Source organism: Lolium perenne, chromosome 4 (genome assembly GCF_019359855.2).
Source record: "Lolium perenne isolate Kyuss_39 chromosome 4, Kyuss_2.0, whole genome shotgun sequence".
Taxonomy (NCBI): domain Eukaryota; kingdom Viridiplantae; phylum Streptophyta; class Magnoliopsida; order Poales; family Poaceae; genus Lolium; species Lolium perenne.
The window spans coordinates 19,238,161-19,259,883 of record NC_067247.2 but is presented as its reverse complement, the minus strand read 5'-3'; the positions used below and the strand labels follow the sequence as shown (position 1 = coordinate 19,259,883).

General features: G+C 41.8%; 1 protein-coding gene and 1 long non-coding RNA gene across 4 annotated transcripts; one reads left to right on the top strand and one right to left on the bottom strand.

Moving 5' to 3' along the window:
• Window positions 1–222: 222 nt before the first annotated feature.
• On the top strand, window positions 223–13,434 carry LOC127323717 (putative disease resistance RPP13-like protein 3). Its single transcript, XM_051351844.2, has 3 exons — window positions 223–617; window positions 819–967; window positions 10,691–13,434. The coding sequence occupies exons 1-3, from the start codon at window positions 282–284 to the stop codon at window positions 13,377–13,379; spliced, it is 3,174 nt and encodes a 1,057-aa protein (XP_051207804.1). The 5' UTR covers window positions 223–281; the 3' UTR covers window positions 13,380–13,434.
• A 3,109-nt stretch (window positions 13,435–16,543) lies between these two features.
• Window positions 16,544–20,613, bottom strand: LOC127323671 (uncharacterized). Of its 3 annotated transcripts, XR_011742378.1 has the most exons (6): window positions 19,800–20,613; window positions 18,843–18,919; window positions 18,361–18,484; window positions 17,852–18,007; window positions 17,620–17,675; window positions 16,544–17,047 (listed from the first exon to the last, which is right to left on the bottom strand). It is a non-coding gene; the product is annotated as an uncharacterized lncRNA (long non-coding RNA). The 3 variants fall into 3 exon arrangements; XR_011742377.1 differs by lacking the exon at window positions 19,800–20,613 and having other exon boundaries at window positions 18,843–18,964; XR_011742379.1 differs by lacking the exon at window positions 19,800–20,613 and having other exon boundaries at window positions 17,852–17,962; window positions 18,843–18,964.
• Window positions 20,614–21,723: the final 1,110 nt, after the last annotated feature.

Sequence of the window (21,723 nt, the reverse complement as noted above, 5' to 3'; positions counted from 1 at the left end):
AACTAGGAGTTCACTAACAGGACTGACTGGAGTATGGTACATAATCTTGGCCTCTCGTTTTAGATCCAACAACTATGTTAGCCTAACTTTGCAAGAGCTAAGTTGGAGGAGCCGGTTCCTTTCGTGTGGTGTTGGTAGGCTGGTAGCTACTTCCAGCAAAGGCTGTACTGGCGCCATGTGATTGGATGGCTACGCTTATAAATTTAAGCTTGTTCCCCGGATGTAGAGCATCTTGTTTCACAACAAAGACAAAGTAAAAGACCAGAAGCTTTAGCTATTCCATGGCTGGCGCCGGGGTGACGGGTGTGCTGTCGAAGCTGGAAGAGGTGGCGTCCGCCGAGGCGACGGCGCTGCTTAAGGTAGACGACCAGGTCCGGGAGCTGCGCCGGCGGCTCGTGTACCTCCAGGCGTTCGTCCGTGGCGCCGACCAGCAGCGACGCGGCCGCGCCAGTGAGCTTCTGCTGCTGTGGGCACGGGAGACTCGGGAGGTGGCCTTCGAGGTGGAGGACGCCGTCGACGAGTTCCATCTCAAGGTCGAGGCCTTCCATCTGAAGCTCAAGTGGGGCCAATCCTGGTACCATTGGGCTCTCAAACTGCTAAACGGACTTGTCATGCAGGTACATCTTTTTCCTTTTGAGTGAGAGATAGAGAAAAGAAACATCCGGAAATAAGTTTGTACTCCAAGTGACTACACTGATTTATCTAAAAAAAAGTGATTACACTGTTTTACTCAAAAAAAGTTAGTACACTGAATTTCCATCCATGAATATAAAAATAAAAATACGTGTACTAATGATGCTAGCATGGTCTGTGGGCAGATTATGACAAGACATCAGCTGTCGCGGGAGATAACAAAGATCAACGGAAGAATCAAAGAAATTAGCGAGATCAAGGAAACTTATAAAATCGAAAGCTCTTCGTCTGAAATATGGAGTGCGTCATCCATGGACGCCGCCGATGTTGACTGGTATGCTGCGATTATTGCCATTCATTTGGTGTCACCAACTATTAGGCAGGGGACCACGAAAACTAAAACAGAGCCCGGCCGAGTTCCATGTAGTCCCATCTATCAATCTTCTTTATATACTAGGACATCCGATAAAATCAATATACAGATGCAAAATAATGCAATCACGTTTATTCACTTGTGCTACAATTATATACTATGTTAATCCTAATTTTAACGGCCGAGATTAAAAGATAAAATGTGTTACGTACAATAATAAACATGTACACATTAGAGAACTTGACACGTACAGATCCAAGAAAGACATAGTAGACGGACATTTTCATTTGAAACACGATAAAAAAAACATCCCCTTTATCCTATGAACAAGATGTACTGTATAAAAAATAATCTCGGTGACTAATAATCGCTTGCATTCCAACTTTTTTTGTTAAACCAGGAGAGCGTTTTGCATATATAGCCCATTAAAAAAAATCTACCTAACTAATAAGAGGCTTCCTGTAGAGCCCGTGCCAAATTCTTGAAAAAATGAGTCCTTGCCATATATGATTGTATGCTTCTAACATATGATCAATATATTACAGGCTTTTTTAAATAATACTGTTGAACTTGAATAGTTCCAAAGGAACTATACATGAGCAAGCACATACTAGACTACAATATAAAATTGAGATATATGCAAAAATATATAATTATATTACGTGGAAATTCAATTCGGCTCCCGGGTGTATATGCTCCCTCCACCCAAAAAACTTATTTCTAATTGTCAAAAAATTCCAACAAAAACATATTACTTAACTATATTATTTGGTAGACTATAAAAGGTGAAACATATCAATAGTTTCAATGTAAATAGGCTATAACTACTTTGTACGTACATACAAATATTAACTGATATACAAAATCTATCTATTCTATTATATACTAAAAGAAATATACAATGTGGTTTTCGAGGCTTTACTATTAATCCACATCATTTAACTTATTTAGACTGTTAGATATATAATTAATGGCTATGGTTTATCAGTTTTTTAGGTAACGCGAACTTGATGTGTAACAATATACGACACTTTTGACACATCCAAGCCCAAGTATATCTAAGTAATGAGATGTGAGCTGCATGGACATTTTTAAACGGAAAAAACGAAGAGTCGAACTTGACGTGTAGCAGTATATATGACACCTTTGACACATCCAAGCCCAAGTATCAAAGTAGTGAGACACGAGTCATGGACTTTTTGAAACGGAAAAAAGAAAGAGTCCACATGCAGTATGTAATTGTTGATCAATATTGCGCTTGTCCGCGCCTCCGGTATAACGTGCCAACCCGCAAGTAATATACATGCTAGATGTCTAGACGTGCCAGGATAGATACATACATACGTACCTACACGATTATGTAAAGTGCAAATTATTTATTTGTATAAAAATAGTTTTAAAATAAAATAATGATTTATTACTAATTAGACAATGAGAGATTAGAGAAACATTTAGAAATTTATTTTCTAAAACTTTCATCCCGAAGTCGCGTGCATAAAATATCCTGTGAATGATTTATTGACCGCTAAAGGTGAAAGAAACATGCAGAGATTGAAATGGTGGACAATTCTCTTATATGTGCATATTAATTTTACTAGCACAATAGTTGTGCGTTGCAGCAGGTAAACAAATGCTAAATAGTTCTCGCAAAAATTTAAATAAATAAAAGATTTGGTTTTCAATTTCTTCGGGAAGTAGATTATCTCTATTCGGGGGGGCCTTCACCGTGTCGGTCGCAGCCTCGCAGTGGGGCATAAATTTTGTATCTTGCGCAGTGACACCAAATACGTCTGGATCGACCAATCTGATTTGATTCTTTTTCATCTCGCCCGGTGACAACGTTCTGGAGCTTGGAGTTTTTTTTAACTCGATTGATCCGATTAACGTTGTCGCACTAGGGATATGGAGATGTGCCGCAACTTAGAAAACTTTTTCTCGGTTAGTACTCCGATCCCTATGGCCGTGAGCTCTTGGATAGTTTTGGGTAGAGGAGTTGCACGCGTCCCTTAATAAGTTGTGGTTTCTAATTGCATCGAACAGGGGCTGTTGCTAACGGCTTTTTTATTTCTCCCTGGACATAAGAACTAGGCCTTGGGGGAAATCCCTTACATGAGAGGAGGAGTTCTAATTTTGATTTCAAATAGGACATCTCAGCCTTTCATTTTAGATCTGGCGGTCCTGGTATGATGGTGATCAACAATCACCAGCACCAATCCAAACTTGAATAAGTTAAGTCCTTGCAATATTTAAGAATAAGATAAAATAAATAAAATAACATCTGAATATATATTAGTTTTAGGTTAAGCGTAGGCTCTCATATGATCAGCACATGTACATAAACATCAAGGAACTATTTTCTGGTGGATCCTAAAACTGGTGTAAACACATTGTGTGTCATTGATTAGACTCATTAATGAGAGCACAACATTCCACCACTTGATGGATACATATGTTGACCCCCTTAAGTTTTTACCACAATCAGTACTGTGTAGGTGAGTGGCGAGCTACTCATGCAAGCAGTTTTTGAGGAGTATGTAAGGAGCAATGCTCGAAAACTGAAAACTTCAAGTCAAAGAGTCATTGCTTCATTAGAATTTGAGTGAATTCCATTTTTTACCCTATAGTTACGCATTTGTGACACATATTGCCCCATTCAAAGAAAACTCATCTAGAATACCCCTTTTATAAGCTTTGAAACGTCATTTTTTATGGATATCCATTGAGAAAGGTGTGAACTGATGAACAGGGTTCCAAATTATGAGAATGATGACAAGTAATGTGCACAATTGGTGCTGAGAAGTCTGGACATGATTGTCATGCCGACCTCCGATCTTTACACATTTTGTCAGGCCACATCGACGTAACATGCTGGTCCTATCTAACCAAAATAAACAAAATGCTAAACTGGGGTGAAACCGTGTTTAAGATCTCCTAGATGAGATATTTCGGTAGAAGTTCCACTAAATGTGGCAATATGTGTCACAAATGCACAACTACAGGGTAAAAATTTGAATTCACTCTTAGAATTTTGTTGCGTGTTTTATTAATGCAAATTCATGCAAGAAAAATGTTGTGAGTGTGCACCACTGCCTTAAGAGGATGATATGCTGAAACGTGAGAAGGTGCTTTCTATAATCCTACGACTACAAGTTAGTGTTGCAACATGAACTAGATTTGAGTATTCAATGTGGATATTTACATGATGACATGGTTATCCATAAGCACTTGACACAAATTATGTCAAACAGAGGAGATATATCGGGCACATGATGTGCATGGAGGAGGATGCTCAATGGCAATCATTAGGCACATGCTTTGCACAGTGCAGAATTCACAATTTCACTAACAAGGTTTCCTAATATGTTTCTGTAATGAAGACCCACATCTTTTCTTATTCAAAGAAATAACAGAACCATTGCCGAATTTCAGTTCTAAGATTTTTCCCATGATATTTGCTTGGTTTGTATTGGATTATATCTAGGAAACTTTTATATGGAACACACTAAATTTAAATACAACTTACCTTGAGTACAACCGCTCGGTTCCAAGGATGTAATCAAACACATTTTGTCTCAACTTTTCAAATTTAATAGGATGTGGAAAATTTTATGTGTCTTAATGGTAATGTATTTATTTGCAATGGAGAGGTTGAATAAGATAAAATACATGCAAAAAACGTTAACACTACGGTTAAACTAAAAATGATGCCCTCGCATTTGCGAGGGCCAACTTGCTAGTTTTCGATTAAAAAATCTACAATTTTCAGTTTAAAAAATTCTCAAAAAATCAGGCATGCATGTCCATATGGATGTTCAGTAACTATGTACAAACTTTCGTTGAATTTTCTTTTTCTTTGTACCTAGTCAGAAAAACACAATTTGAAGACCAAATGAATTTTTAATGCTTACTTAGAGCCTTATTTTCTCATTTAATACAAAATAGAACTATTTTTCAACAATATTTTGCAAGTCCATAGGAATATTCTTCGCGTACGTGTATAAAAATATTTTATTTTGAAACTTTTAATAAGATTTTTTATTTTTAAAACAATAAAGGGCTCCCAAGAGCTCAGATGGCATATGTCAGCCCTCGCCTCTACCCAAAATTGTAACTTAATATGGATCTTAAAACACCTACTCCCTTTGTTCGGGTTTAGACTAGCCATAGTGGGAGTAAGTTAGAGATCGAGTAAGATGCAACTACATGTATTGTTAACTAGGCATTTTGATGAAATGATATATCATTAAATGAAGAGAGATACTTGTGATAACTACCTATATTACTATAACATTACATTTTTCAAGATAAAAATGAGTCTACAAGCTAATTAATATAATCATCTATGATACTACCTCTATGTTACTATGCATAATAAGGGTAGTAACATAAACTAGTGTCATATGCATGGGACATGGTGTTTCTGATCCCGAGCTCAAATGAGCTCGTTTCGTCGACCGTCCATTTTGTCGTGGGATGTGTGCCACCAGGCCGGCCAATGTCAGATACATCATGCAGGAAATGGTGGAACAGTTCTATACGCTTAGCGGACGACGGTGTACGGTGGGACAGGGATTGACGGACGTGGGAAGGGCATCCAGCCGGCTCGTGATGAGGGTTACTCTGTTCTAGTGGCACAGGGATTGAGAATGCTAGGGCTCGTCTTGTATCGTTTATCCAAGTTCCCTTCGTCGGTGGAGGCACGCCTACCGGTACAGCACAGCACACTAGCTTGCAGGGCCAACGCACTCAATCGGAAAGAAATAAAATACATGGACAGATGTGGGCCAGTGTGCTATATGCTACATGTTAAATATTAGTCATACTGCCGTGAATACAGCAGTGTACCACCAATTTCAGCGCAAACGATTGATCCAAAAAACAGGCTCATCTGAGCTCGAGTTCAAATGAGCATTTCCGCATATGCATGACACTAGTTTATGATACTACCTACTATGACTAGCTCCCTAGAGCTCGGATGCCATATGTCCACCCTCGCCTCTACCTAAAATTGTAACTTAATACGTATCCTAAGGCTGGTCACAGTTGGTAGTATCATATAGCTAGTAGTATCATGTATATAATACTAGCGTATAATACTATCTCCATAATGCATGGTACCATATATTAGTATCATACTCTCATTATGTTTATTGATTTGTAGAATGTCAATGCAAAATTGTGTATAAAATCTAGGAAAATACAAATATACTTACAAGTATGGGTGTAAGTGCTATCTGTACCATTTATAAGATACCGGTGCTTTGAGATTAGGAGAAAAGAGCTATGGGTGGGAAAATTCTTTGCAATCTATTTCCGTATTATAATCAAAAAGGCAGTGGGCCCATTAGCACAGACGTAAAGGCACAATATTCGAACGGGATTCCCGGGCGATCGCTGGAAAAGGAGATGGAAAAGTTAATCTATTCCCTTCCTCCTCGCCTCCCCTCGTTCCTGCCTATAGCTGCCTCTCTCTTCTTCTCTGGCGGCGCTGCCTCTATCTTGTTCTCTGGCTGCCATGGCTCTCTCTCTCTCTCTCCATTTCCTCTCTTTTCAGAAGTAACGAAAGGGGAGAGGTGACTGTAGCAATAGAATTTGCCCCAGATTCCCTGCCGAAACATCGCTAGATGCACTGGGCACAGCTACGACGTAGCCTTTTTATCCACAGGCCACTCGCTGCCTCTCCATCCCCTGCTCCACGGAGCAGGCGCGCCGGTGGCTAAAGCCAGAGGGAGCAGTCGCGCCGGTGGCTAAAGCCAGACGGAACAGTCGCGCGCGCCGGGTGGCAGACGCAAATGGAGCAACCCTGCACGCGCCTACAGGCAGACAGAGAAGCCGCAGCGGCTGCTACAGGGAGGCGGACCAGCCGCGCAGGCAGGTAAAGGCAGACGGAGAGCCGCGCCGGAGAGCGAGGATTTGGCCGGAGAGAGTGGAAAACACTGGAGACAGCCCGCACAATCTCTACCCAGGGGCGGAGCTGGAGAGAACATTTCCCTGATGCACATCTAAGCTTGAAGCCTGTTTTACTTGTATTTCTGCCTCCCTGATGCACGTTTTCATGCCTAACCTGATGCACTACCTGTAATTTAGCTCATTAGTAGTAAAAAATATTCTTACCCTGATGCATGTGCATTAGGGTCGGCACAAGCAGATCCGCCCCTGTCTCTACCTAATCAGCAAGGCGACGTGGATGGGCAAGAGCTCATCCGGCGATTCGGCTCGTTCCAAGCTGTGGGGAACCGTCCGTCTTGGACTTGTTCCGGTAGCCATTGCGTGCACGTGGACCAAGATGCCGTCAGTACACCAGCAAGGCAAGGAGAGGGGAAAGAGAGAAGAAATTGAGGACCAGCAACGACTTGACGTTCCTGCGCGCCGACGACACGGCAGAGATTATGAAGGTGGAGTAGCTGCACCACCGAGCCGGCGCGCCGGCGGTGGAGCGCGGAGAATAAATTATGGATTTTTACCGGGGACAAGAAGGAGGTTCCAGCCAGAGGAAGTAGAGAAGAAAGGGCATGGCAATCCAGACCGGCGGCCCTCTGTTCTGGATAGGCGGTAGCCGACAACATGATCTAGTGACCTAGACGGGGCAAAAAAGTCTACCCTCCTCGGCTGACACAGCCAGCGGGAATCTCGAGAAAACCATCAAACGGTACATAATGCACCCACACCCGTGCACAAAATCCATTCTCTAAGATCTATTTGGCATTAATTTTTTCTAGTTTTACGTGCTATGATACGGTATCTACCTATGATACCATTATAATGTGCCTCATCATTAATTATCGTGACATGTCAACTTTCTGCATGCATATAATGCATGATACTGCCTACGATACCCCAACGTGGGTAATCTAAATCAGCTACTCCTTTGTTCGGGTTTATAGATACAGCGGAAGAATTTTGCAAGCCCAAGGCTTTAATTAACATCTTGCTAATCCAAATAATTAATTTCATTGTGAAGTATGATAGTCGGTTTTTCATGCACTCTTGGGATTGGATTTCGGAGCGCATGCATAGGCTAACCAAATACATTCTCCATTCCATCTTAATCAAGATCAAGGTTTTTCTTTCTCGTTCTCAAAAAATTACCAATGAGCACTGGTATTTCTAGTTACCGAAATACCGGCAATAGCGATCGAAATACCATCGGAGGTTGTTCAAAAAAAATTTAAATTAGGCCAAAAATTACCAAAATCAATTAAATTTTGAGCATATTATTAAATACCGGCTGGTATTTGTTTATACCGGTGGGCACCGAGAAAACCGGTTTCCTTCGAGATCCGGAAATATCGACCAAGGAAAAAAGAAAACCAGATCTAGATACATCCTGGGTTAAACCTGATCTAGTATGATTTAATCAACATTCTATGGTCTGAAGCTTTACTACTAGCCATCCTCACCACGGTTGAAAGATACTCACTCGGTTAAAAATTTAGACAATTCAGACCAACATTTAGTAGTTCTACTTGGCCACAAACCATCGTGCATTGTGTAGTAATTATGCCTCACCCAAAGCTTAATTAATGCAATATATGCACTTTGCATACAAATACTACTTCTCCATACCGGTTTAGGGCTATTACGTATTTCGAGAAAAAAAATTGACTACTAATTTGGTCAAAAAAAATATAAGATATATATCATAAAAAATATAATATTGAAAACTTCTTTTGAATGTGAATCTAATGATATAATTTTTATGGCATATACCTTATATTTTTTTGACTAAATTTGTAGTCAAACTTCTTTCTCGATATGCGTAAGTGCCCTGTAAACCGGTATGGAGGGAGTACTCCCGCATGGATTTTAGCACCAAAATTCACAAAGAACACAGCTGCAGTAGTACTAGTAGCACATAAATTTGCTTGCATGTGATGTACTCCTCTCCATCTTCTTAATAACTGAGGTGGGCCTGACCTAGAATGTAGACTGAATCAGAATACATATTAGAGTCAGAATGTAGACTAAATCAGAACGGATAAAACTAGGCCATTAAATCACAGACACATACACATAAATAGCCATTAAATCACCACACAAACCATGTTCTCCCTCCGTTTTTATATGTAAGGCTACTATCAAAAATTCATTTTGCCAATATGTAAGGTTACTAACACTAATCGAGGAAAAATTGATTAGATTTCTACTTTGTAGGATGATGCTTATTAAAGCGAAAGTTGCATGCAACCATAGAGAAATATTTACCACATGCACTTAATTAGTCCGGAACACGAGACCACTCCCACATAATTAATATTAGCATTTATTTGTTGGTTGTGTTAATTTTCTTGGTACCTGAAATGTGAGCTTGTGGCCTTAGACTGCTCATAGTGGGAGCCCACTATGACCAGTCTTAGACTACTCATAGTGGGAGTAACTTCACTAGTAACTAAGTGTCCAACTCATCAAATTTGCTTATGTGGCAGTGAGTTAATGAGGAGAGAAGAGGACAGAGTAACATAGCTAGTTACTGTAACATCACACTTCCCAAGATACAATGAGTTTACAAGCTAATTAATGAAAACATATATGCTACTTTCATGTTACTAACCACTATGAATGTAGTAACATAGAGTAGTAACATGCACATGTTACTACTCTATGTTACTTCTCACTATGACTAGTCTTATATATAAAAACGGAGGGAGTAGTGTTTTTGAGTGCAAATTAACTAGCTATATTTAATTAAGCATTAGGTAAGGGAGATGGTGCTTTGTTTCATGTGATAGTACCATACTTTTAATTTATGCATCTGTGTGAACTAGTAGTAATAATTACATTGCTAAATTGTCTAAGGCTGGTCATAGTGGTAGTATCATAGGTAGTATCATGCATTTTAGGCCCACAAAAATGATGACGTGGCATCTAATTAAGGAGGAGAGATAGGATTAGAGTAACATAGGTGGATACTCTATCATATCGCATGTTACGAGAAAAAAAAATGGAAAATAAATCTTGTATGTAGATTTACATTGAGATTCTACAAAACAATAAATTTGGAGGTTTATGATACTACTCTATAATACCACCCACTATAGAGATAGTATCATAGACAACTATCATATGCATGATACTAGTATATGATACTATGCACTATGACTAGTCTAAAAAAAACTGAGATGTAGATTAAAATGGAATGGACTCTGGAGGGAGTATTCCAATGAATAAGGCGTTCTCGTTTTCTATGTTTTTTGTTTGACCATGAATTACTCCGGATATATAAAGAATGTTGGTATAAAATTAGCATCATTAGAAAGTGTTTTTCAATGCGAATCCAACAATACTAATTACATACAGTATAATATAATCAAGATTTTGTTGTTCAATGTTTTTGGTCAAAGTTTATCTTGAAATACGTGTGCGCCTTATTCATTGAAGCAGAGATAGTACTTAATTGTGAACGCAAGAAAAATAAACGGAAGAGAAAATTGGAGACCAATAACGTCCTTAAGAACCAGCATACGTACTCCCTTTGTATGCAAATAAGTGTACGCTTTAGCCTTTTTTGTACAAACAGTAAATTCGGCTAGTACAAACAATCATGCATATAAGATATATTTCCTCCGTCCACAAATAAGTGACTCGGATTTGTCTAGATAAGCATAGGTACATGCGTATCTCGAAAAATCTGAATCACTTATTTGTAGATGGAGGGACTAACATGGATTGTTTGGGTAAATGCAGGGATATTGAAGCTGACAACGCGGTTGAGTTGAGGGAGAAAGAATTTGCAACCCTCAAAGGGTACGTCCTTGACAAGGACAGTAAGATAGTGCGTCGAGCAGTGATCTCCATCGTTGGACCAAGTGGCATCGGGAAGACAACATTGGCTAGGAAGCTGCACAATGACCGTGGTGTCAGGGAACACTTCAAGGTGCAGGCCTGGATAAGCCTTCCGGCTCGCATCCGGTTCGAGAAGTACCTGGAGATGATGTACAGCCAGGTGAGCAGGCAGGTCCCTGCAGAGGACGTGCATGGGGATGTTCAGACCAAACTTGAACAGCTTCTGAAGAAACATGAGTACTTAGTGGTGCTGGATGGCTTGGTGGACATGAGTGACTGGAACTCTTTGGTTCGGTTGCTGCCAGATGGCAACCCCAAGAGCCGGATCCTTCTGACCACGCAGCTGAACGTAAAGGAGATTAGACCCAGCATCAAGCAGATCGCACCCATTGTTCTGCAACCTCTTCTTGGCAGCACCAGCGCAAACATTGAGAAGTTGCTGTGTCGACGAGGCTTTGGTGCTGGATTAGCTGGTGTTCGTGCCCCCTGGAGAAGTAAGTACAGCAAGAGAGCTCTAGAGATATCGGCAGGCCTTCCATTAGCCCTTGTTGTGCTCTGCGGCCTACTACGGACCAAGTTGTCTTATGGTGAATGGGAAGAAGTGTTTCAGCAGCTGCAGACGCCCAAGGGCCAGCCAGTGAGATGCCTCTGGGCACTGGCCTTCGAAGACCTGCCGCACCACCTCAAGTCATGCTTCCTGTACTTTGCAATGGCATCAGATAACATACTCCTAGATCCAGACCGTCTGGTGCGCCTGTGGGTTGCCGAGGGATTCATCGCGCCGAAGAAGGGCAAAACCTTGGAGGAAGTCGGGCTGGGCTACCTCAAGGAACTGATCTCGAGAGGTTTGGTACAGGCGCTGAAGGATGGCAGGGGAGGCGGCATCAAGTTTGTAGCTGTCCACAGCCTGCTCCATGCCTTTGCAGAATCTGAAGCCCAGGAGTCGGGCCTGTTCGAGATGCACCACCACGCCCACATCCTGAACCCACATTCCGCGCGCCGCCTCGCCCTCCACAACTACGTCGACTCCTACGTCGACATTCCCGATCACTTCCCGAAACTTCGGTCCCTCTTCTGCGATTTCTTCGAGGAGGACCAGCAGCAAGGCGGCAGCGGCGGCGAGCACCAACACGGCTGGGCAGAGTGGTTTCTACGAGCTTGTGGGAGCAGCAGTTCTGAGAGCCCAGCGACCAGACTGCATGGCCTCAGCTTCATCCGGGGCTCCCGGTTCCTCCGTGTCATCGACCTCTACGGCATGTTGCTTGCAAGGGTGCCTAACGAGATGGGAGACATGATCCATCTGAGGTACCTTGGCATCAGAAACTGCAAGCTGGAGGCGCTCCCCTCGTCCATCTCCAAGCTCGACAACCTCCAGACTCTGGACGTGCGGAGGACAGGGGTGCAACATGTCACCGACGAGTTCTGGGAGATCCAGGGGCTGCGCCACGTGCTCGCCGACGGGCTACGGCTGACCAGTTGTCCAGGCGTACGCCTGAGGCACCTGCAGACGCTCGTCGGCGCTGTGCCCACCGGCCACACATGGGGTGCGAGGAGCTGCCCCCTGGACTCCATGGTTTATCTGCGGTCACTTGCTATGAGCCTCGTCTGTGAGCGACACGTGCCTGCGCTATCGCAGGCGCTCCAGAAGATGGAACTCCTCGTGAGCCTCAGCTTGAGCGGGGATCTCCTCCCGTCGGGCGTGTTCACGAGCCGCTGCTCACGCCGCCTCGAGGTCATGGTGCTCGACGGGAGGCTCGAAGCCAATCTCGGCGATGACCCGTTCTTCTTGCCCAGCCTTGGCATGCTCAGCCTCCGCAGATTAGCCGTGAAGCAAGATTTCATCGACAAGGTGGCCACGCTGCCAAATCTCACCGAGATGGAGCTCCTGGATGACTCCTACAGCGGGGTACATTTGGTGTTCCCCGCGGAAGGGTTCCAGAGCCTCACCAGGCTGAAGCTGCTCAACTTGGCACAACTGGAGTTGGCGCTAGTACCCAACTCTACAGTCTTGACCCGGTGCGGCTGTCCCGTGCTCAAGGTGGAACACCCCCAACAAGTGGCTGCTCATGATCCTGCAGATAAGCAGATGCTTGTAAGACGTGAGTTATACACCTCCTATAAGAATGAGATGTTTTCAGGACATCAAGAACCAGAATTTGAAGATGAGCTGCAATACATACATCAAGAAATCGAAGAAGTGGCTGTTGGTGATGCTACGGAAGATCAGATGCTTGTAAGACATGGGATGCATGTAAGACGTGGGACTGAAGGCTTGGATGACATGGAACACCTCCATGGTTTTGCTGCTGGTGATCCCGCGGAAGATGAGATGCTCGTAAGACGTGGGATGGAAGGCTTGGAGGACATGGAACAATTCCATGGTTTTGCCGCTGGTGATCCCGCGGAAGAAGAGATGATCGTAAGATGCGGGATGGAAAGCTTCGAGGACATGGAGCACCTCCATGGTTTTACCGCTGGTGATCCTGCCGATGATGAGATGCTTGTAAGATGGGGCAGAGAAGGCTTGGAGCGGACACGGAAGACGAAACACCTTCAACAAATTGATCTTCATGATCCTGCAGAAGATTAGATGCTTGTAACTTGTAAGACGTGATATATCTTCTTTACAACTCCCTCCGTATATATATACACTAGCAAAAGTACACGTGTGTCGCACCGGGAAAAACCAATTCTCAAACGCTATAGCAAACCATCCGCGTTGGTTAATTACATGTTTTCCTATTTATGATCAACATAATCATACCTAATAAGATTTACTTGTAAGCCCCACGCTGCACCAAGTTGTAATATCGCAAACGGTTAATGATGGTGGGCGCCATTTTTAAATTTTATTAAGTTATAAATTCAAATGAATTTACAGCTAGTGGAGACATTTAAAGGTGTTCTAATTTATTTTCTACTCATGGTGAGCATGATATATCCTAAGATATTCTTGCGAGGCCCTCACTACGTCTACTTGTATCGCACACTTATATTGATTGTTTGTGCCTGCGTTATCTAATTTAAACTTCATACGCTTGCTACATCTCCATATCGTAATTCCGTGGAACTGATATGTTGGTGAGCAACACCCTTCTCTGATCTACACTTGCTGTTGCGTAACTATTGCCGATGATTAAAAAATCAATGGATTAGTAGTTTTAAAATTAGTTTTTCTTGAAAAACTATGGTCAACACTAAAATTTTGGCGAAAAGTAGATCAACGAGCATAAATATATCCTTAATTTCAACTACTTGAATCAACTATTCTAAACTATGTTTTTAAATATATATTGTATTTTTGTCCTATTTCAACCATGAATGCATGCATGGTTTGCTCGCTCGCTCGATTTTTCTCCGGCAGCACACCTTGTCCATCCTGATTCAGGATTTCCCTTGAGGGCTGTTTTGGGTCTTGTCTGCCCGCCGCATGAGCAAGTGCTTGTTTCCATCCGGCCATCGGAGCATCGCTAATCCGTCTCTCTCTCATCGCATTTCATCGGCTTGCTGATATCCAAGAACTTGGGCATATAAAGCGGCGAGACTCTCTACAACAAAGCGAGGTGGGACTAACCAAGCATCTTTTTTTAAGTAGCCATGTTCTCAATTGGTTATGATCGAATAACACAGCTACGTGGCCATAGTAGGACATCGATTCAGCCCACTACAAACAATTGGCCCATTGTGGTCTTCGTTATGTATGTATGGTAGCCTTCGGGGGGTGGTGCTATATGCCACCCTGGTCGGCCCCTAGGAGACACCGCACACCCGAGGCGAGAGTGCTGGGCCGGCCCAATATTCTCTCTTTTCGTTTTTTTCTTCTGCTGTTTCATTTATGTTTCTGCTAGAATATGAACAATTTGAACAACTAGATGACCCGTTGCGCTATCGCGCAATGACGGAGGCTAACCATAGGGTTTCGCTTATTTTAGTACCGAAGGTTGGAGCAGAGCTCTTCCATCGAGTACAATAGTATCCGACGTGCGTGTTATCGCATTGCTCGATGACCCTTGTACTTTCATGTGGGTAATGCTCTCGATATCTCTTCCACTTTTCTTTGCGTAATCCACTTGCTATCACGGGAATATTATGGTTAAGTGGCTTCGATTTCTTATTTCATCACTTGCACATTTGTCTTTCATCGCAATGTTTAAGTGTACCTATGCACGGCGTTTTAATAACTTTCAAATAATACCCGGCCCCGCGCACCCTAGCGCCGGCCCCAAGTGCGCCCGCCCCGGCCTCGAGCGCCCCCGCCTCGACACCGCCTCGCCCAGCCGGGTCCTCTACCGCGGCAGAGAATTCGGCGTTTTCTCTGCCGCGGCAGGCTGCCACGGCAGGAATTCCGGCAGTTTGTCTGCCGCGGCAGGCAGCCACAACAGGAACTCCTGCCGCACCTCGCGCTCGGCCCGCCGCCGCATGCCCTGCCCCTGCCATAGCTGCTGCTGCCGCCACCCCGACGGCCTCCTTGAGGTAGGAGGTGAAGTCGGCCTTCTTGACGTGGTTGAAGCACTCGTCGCGGGGCACGTAGAACTGCTGAAGCACGGGCCTTATCTCAATAGTCGTTCAGTATTAGGATTGTTTGACATATGTACTTATCTGCAACAATATATTTTATTTTGTTTCCAACTAATAAGTCACTTGGCGCAACCGTCAATACTTAAGCCAAAAGTTTTGTTTTCCATGGTCCGCGGTTGCTATAATTTTGAGGAAAGAAAGTGAAATAGAAAATGAAAATGGGTTATATACAATCAAATAAGTTGTGTTTCTTTTTCTATACATGTTCTATATGACCAAATTAAAAGACTAACTCATTAATCTTGGTCAAAATATAAAAAAGGTAGTCTCAACATCTAAAAAGTAAACTAAGAAAACACATGATGTTGTTTGAAAACCCTAAAATTAAATCAACATAAATAATAAAGGCCGTACCAATGCATGCACATTCAACTGAAGCAAAGACTTCAAAAATAAAACTAAGACTTAAATATTTTATTAAGACCAAAGAGTCGGGATACTATCCACATGCTATCGTCTAAAATTTTACACACACTTTACTTTGGTTGAAATAAGCTAATTGCTAAGAGTCTACATGTTTTGTCTCTTATCTGAAAATTAAAAGGAATAAACACGTCACACAATTGTCTGTAGACGGTGTACCGGTCACTGACCTTCCCCTTTCTTCTCCAGTGGTCTCGTCTTGTCCCCCACCCAATTCTCCAATGTGTTGCGGCTATGCCCGCCAATTTCTCTCCTCGGCCACCTTGGACTGACTCCACCGGTCCCAATCCCTCGTTCTACCGTGTCTCAACCACGCGACCCAATTATCTCTTCTTAGTCCTCTGCCCAGCTTGATTGTCGTTGGTGGCACCTGACACTCGCTGCGTGCCTCTACGCCGCATAGGCGTCTGCCGCTCTAGGAAGGTGCAGTGCCAAGACAAGCCGCACCCTCGCTGCAGATTTGCTGGGATCTAACCAAGAATTAATTGGTGGAGCGGGAGGAGAGGAGGACGGATGTGTGTGTTCTCTAAATTAAATATATTAAAGTCAAATTTTTAAGAATTTGCTCAATCCCCACCGGTCTACTCCTTATCACACATAGTATGTTTCCAAACCGGTTTTCAAAAATAGAAAAAACTATACTGAAATATACTAACAAGGGCAAAACGAAATAAGAAGTCACGTGCATAGCCCAGGAAATAGGTACATGTCACTCTATTTGTATATTCTAGTCTAATCCTGAATTTAATTTGACTGGAAATTCTCAATATTTGAATGCCTCATAACAACAAAATATAGTGCACAGAAAAACAACATTGTTAATCGTAAGGGCGAAAGAATGTAGTTTAGCTCTCCACTCTAAAGATGTAATAACTGAATGGAGTAGCAAATACTGCTCAAACTAAGAACGTTCAGCATTGGCTTGTTCTAACTGCATAAATGTAGCCCTGTCACTTCATATAGTTTCGGCTGAGTTCTGCTGGGAGAGTCCAAAACGTCACAGGTAAACCATGACCATTTTCACTACACTATGAACACTGTCTTGAGTAATCTGCTCTCATCTACCGACGGCCTCCCGCTTTTCTTGCACCTGAAACCTGCTCCTCGTCAGATTTAACATCTCCATACTGCCAAAGCCGCAGACTTTCCTTCTTTCCTTCCTCTTGGAACTGTCTTTTTTTATTCTGGAGACCTGCCTTCCTCTCCTTGGTGTCCCATCTCTAATATCTTGCTTCTTCCATGCCCAGCATGCCCTTCCTGCACATACAAAATAAGCATATGAGGAATGAAGATAAAGTCTCCTATTCCTAAACACATAAACATGCATGTAACATAGCCTATATGAATGAACCTTACAACTTAATACTCCATCTCATTATGGTTTTAAAATAATGCGATAAAGGTACTCATGGCAGCTATTGAGGGAAAAAAAAACTAACGAGATGGAGTAACATTCAGGTCAGATTTGTTGCATTTAGAATGGGAGCTATCCACTTTGGTCAGTAATATTCGACCATGAATGAGTCAAGATGTCTAGAATTAAATAAATAGCAGTACAAAGAGGGGAAATAGCCAGTTGCAGACTCACAGAACATGTACCCGAAAAACACATGTTCTACATGATTATACTTGACAAATCTCACAAAGAAGATGGACCTTGGCACAAGACAACAATTTCACAATGTTGGCTCTTGCGAAAACCAGTAGGACCTCAAAGATGAATAGGTAAATTACCTTTGGTGGGTACTAATTAGCAAGCTGCTGCAACTGCCATACATACTGCAGGTAAATACACCAAGGAGAGGTAAATAAATGTAACTGCATAGTACCTTTTCTTTCGAGGTGTTTTCTCAACCAATGCTCTTGAGGCAAATCGTGAGGAAATCTGAAACAGAAGCAGTAGACAAATCTTGAGGCAAACCGTGAGAAAATCTGAAACAACAGTAGGCAAATCTTGAGGAAAACTCCTTGAGAAAATCTTGAGGAAAACCCCTTCACGTTTGGGAAATCTGAGCAGCAGCAGGAAAATCTTGAGGAGCCGGGAGAAAGAAAGAAAAATACCAGGAAAATATATGGGAGCTCGCGGATCTGACGCCCGGAAATCATGGACGGAGAAGATCCTCCGCCGTGAGGTGGCCCGGGTCGCTGGCAGCCGTCGTTGTCCTCCGCTCTCTGACCCAGAATATTTCAGCATTACTGGGGTCAATGTATATCTATCTGAATACAAAGAAACACATATAAGTAATATATCTAAATGATTGGGAAGCCTGTAAGAACATGACTAAGCTCACTAATTTGAAACAGTTCAGCATTGTAAACACGCTAATGATATATAATCTCTGTAACCTAGGTTGGTCATGTCCGTGAAGCTATTCTTGAGGTGATGGTAAATGACAATCTAAATGCGTTTAACATGGAATAAAAATCCCCATTAACTAAAAAAACAATACACATACAGTCCACATATATCAGAGAATGCTTAACCCTTAGATCTAATGGTCATAGGTAATCATGTAAACGAAGGGAAAACAGTGTAAGAATATTAACTGGAAAATACAAAGGGCATTTACCTGGGGATTGCGGTGCCTTTGGGCTTTGGTGTGAGGTGTTGAATGACCAATATAGGGTCGTAGTGAAGGTAAGGATAATCTGTGATATCCATAATATGCCACAGTCAAATCATACCAAATATCCCTACATAGATATTTCTAGATTAGATAACTCATGCGACCAAATTAACCTGCAAACTAAAAGAACAACATATCTAAATTCAAAACGTTGAAAGGACAATAATGGTAAAAATATAAACATGAATCATCAGCAAATAATTCATTCACCAAATACCCTGTGCAGAAAATTAACCTGCATATCAACCCCCACCAAGCATTGTTGATGCCACAACTTTCATTAAAAAAAATCATGAGGCCATACTTATATTCGAACAGACCACAACCCTAACGCCAGGCGAAATCTTCTAGCGCTTAATGCTTTATGACACAACAAGAGTACAAATCTAGAATATGGAGAAGAGAGGTAGAGGAACAACAACTACCTGAACAATGGAGAGGATGGCAGCGAGGATTATTGCTTGGATACATCAATATCTAGTTCAGTTTAGATGAGTATCACCTATTGCCAAAAAAACAAACATCAACAAATCATCCCTACAATCTCAATTTTCGATGGGGAATAAATCACCGAAGGAGATATCTCCAGACTCATGCCACCGAAACTACTTAGTCCATTAGCGTCCTAAAAAACTGAACAACTTCGATGGGGAATAAATCACCAATTCTCATTTTAGTCTATGAACTATCTCTATATCTAAATAGTAAATCTACCTGGTGTTTGATAATGTGTTTCTAGGAAGTTTTAGCCATAAAAGCCATATCTAGTGACATAAAAAAACTACCGGCCATAATGCCGACCGATATTTAATTCCATAGGATACATTAGTAAAAGCTAAAACTTGATGTCTTTATAATGACTCGAGTCGATGGAGGAAAAGCCAATCGGGAGAGTTTTCCTTTCTCTAGCGTAGAACACCGAAAGAAATAAGGAAAACCGCCTCCCGCCCATATGTGGGACCATCAGTGCGGAGGCGGCCTGCCATTCACCATGACGCCAGTGCCACCAAGGAACAACCACTATTTTGAACATAAAAAGAGATAACTTAATAATCACTAAAATAGACCACAGTGCAAAATAGGGCACAGTTCAGGAATTATAAAGACATCACAGCCCAGCAGCAATGAACTTCCCATTGTATGCATAAGTACCAGGATGTAGGACACACCTAGCAATAGTTTAATTTATAAGGAATATGATCACTTGTGATCATGTATAATGAAGATTTAAAAAAAATTGCAGCACAAAAAAAATGAGGGATAAATATTAGTGAAAAAGTAAAGCCGCCATAATAAAAACATGTTGCCTGTATTTCAATACATTACTAACTAAACCAATCCCAAACTCATCATAGTATTCTCCAGAGGGATATTTTACATACCTTGATGGAGAGCTTGGTCTGGAGCATGAAGGAGGCAATGGATCGGGCCTGAGATGGCCTCACCAAAACTAACTCGACATACGGCAGTGCTGCAGCAAACCATCTGTCTGCGTGAAAGGAATAAAAAAAGTCAAGGAGCATACAAAATTGAATAGAAAAATAGAGAAGGATATCATATTAACACAATTCACCAATGCATCAAGGCAGCCATGCCACGAGCATTATGCTACAAATAGAAAGAGAGCGGGTGAAATTCGCCGATGCATCACGGCCACCATACAGCGAGCTTCATTCACCGATTACTATATAAATGCAGTTGACAATTCACTCACCGACAAACACTCTAGCTAGACATGAAACCAGGTTCTGAAAATGACATCAGTGAAACTACTGAAACTACTGACTTCAGTGAACATGATATCTTGTAAAAAATGCAATTAGAAAACAGGGAGACAAGCACCTAATAATAAGATCCAATACACACGGGGAAATAAAAATAGAAACTCACAGAATGGAGAACTCCATTATTTTTGAGTAATTAAAAGGGTTACCATAAATGCAAAGGTTTGATACACTCCAAACCTTACCAAGATCAAAAAATGGCAGAGATTAAGCGGAAAATGCTGAAAATTGTAAAATAAAAAGATATGAGCTGAACAATACTACGAAAGGAAAATACTACAAAAGGAAAATAATCCCTCTTGCAACGTCCAAATAATCCCTCTGAACATGTACATAAAACATCTAGGATATGAACTGATTGGCTTAAATTTTCATTAGTACAGATTGATTCTATCTAGGATTATTTTGCAGCAAAAGTTCCAGTTTACCATATTTCACTGGTCAAAGTAATTAATGGGCAAGAGGATACCCATCAGCTAAAACACCACTTTGTTCAGTTGCTCTGCAAGATTTTCACCCTGCTTTGTTCACCTAATATTGTGTGCAAAATACCACTAATGAATAACCAGAGCGTGAGATGTGCGCCTGTGCATTTATTCCTACATGTTGGAACGCTATTTTGATATTCAACGAAATAGTGAACACAAGAGACATTGGCACAAAATCAGAGAAGTTAACACCAAATGGTACAAAAAAAACCTCCAAAGCAAACAAGAAAATCGAGAAACATTGGCAGCCAGGGTCAAATGAACAAAATGTTCTCCCCTCCCAAATAGCACACAAAACTCAACCCAAAGTCCTGAAGCGAAACTCTTCAAGCCGAGATCTGGCAAGAAATCCAAAGCAAAACATTCTAGAGGCTCCACGAATAGCATATCAGTTTAGTAAATGCAGTGGTAGCTCCTTTTGGTTCATTTGCTATAAAGCCTATAATCTTAATTTTGATGAAAAGCTAACCAACACAGGTGAAGAATATATGGCTACATTGTGTTTGGGAAAATAAATGTAAGTACAGTTGTACAATTCTAGCAGCATGAGAAAGAGTTGCATTGTATCTACTTCATAATATAATATCAACATCAATCTCTCAACAGTTACAGTATACAAGTTTGGTACTCTTGTTTAGGAACTAAAACATCTGCACAATATTTGTAAGAATATATGTCTCATCCCTGTAAATCAGCACAAGGTATCTGCTACAGGGAAAACAATTTCACTAAACCAAAAAGAGAAAAGAGATCATATAAAAGTGAGCACTGAGGACTGGTCAAACTCAAAATAGGATGTACGTCGTGGAAGTACATTAAGAAGGCTAGGCTATCCTCTTTTTTTTGCGGCATCTCGGTAATAGACAGTACCAAAAGGATCCTTTATTCAATTTGAGTCTCTAGAAAGCGAAATCACATTGCTCCTATTTTTTAAAATAGTAAAACAGTACTAAAGAGCCGGTACTCAGAATCTGGGTGCTCACCTAGGATTGGGAGAAGATCCATGGCATCCTCTCAAAGTTTCGGGCTATTCA

Coding starts and splice junctions, on each gene's coding strand:
- LOC127323717 (XM_051351844.2), top strand. CDS start 282: ATGGCTGGCGCCGGGGTGACGGGTGTGCTGTCGAAGCTGGAAGAGGTG. Junction 618..818: donor TAAACGGACTTGTCATGCAG/GTACATCTTTTT, acceptor GTCTGTGGGCAG/ATTATGACAAGACATCAGCT. Junction 968..10,690: donor GACGCCGCCGATGTTGACTG/GTATGCTGCGAT, acceptor GGGTAAATGCAG/GGATATTGAAGCTGACAACG.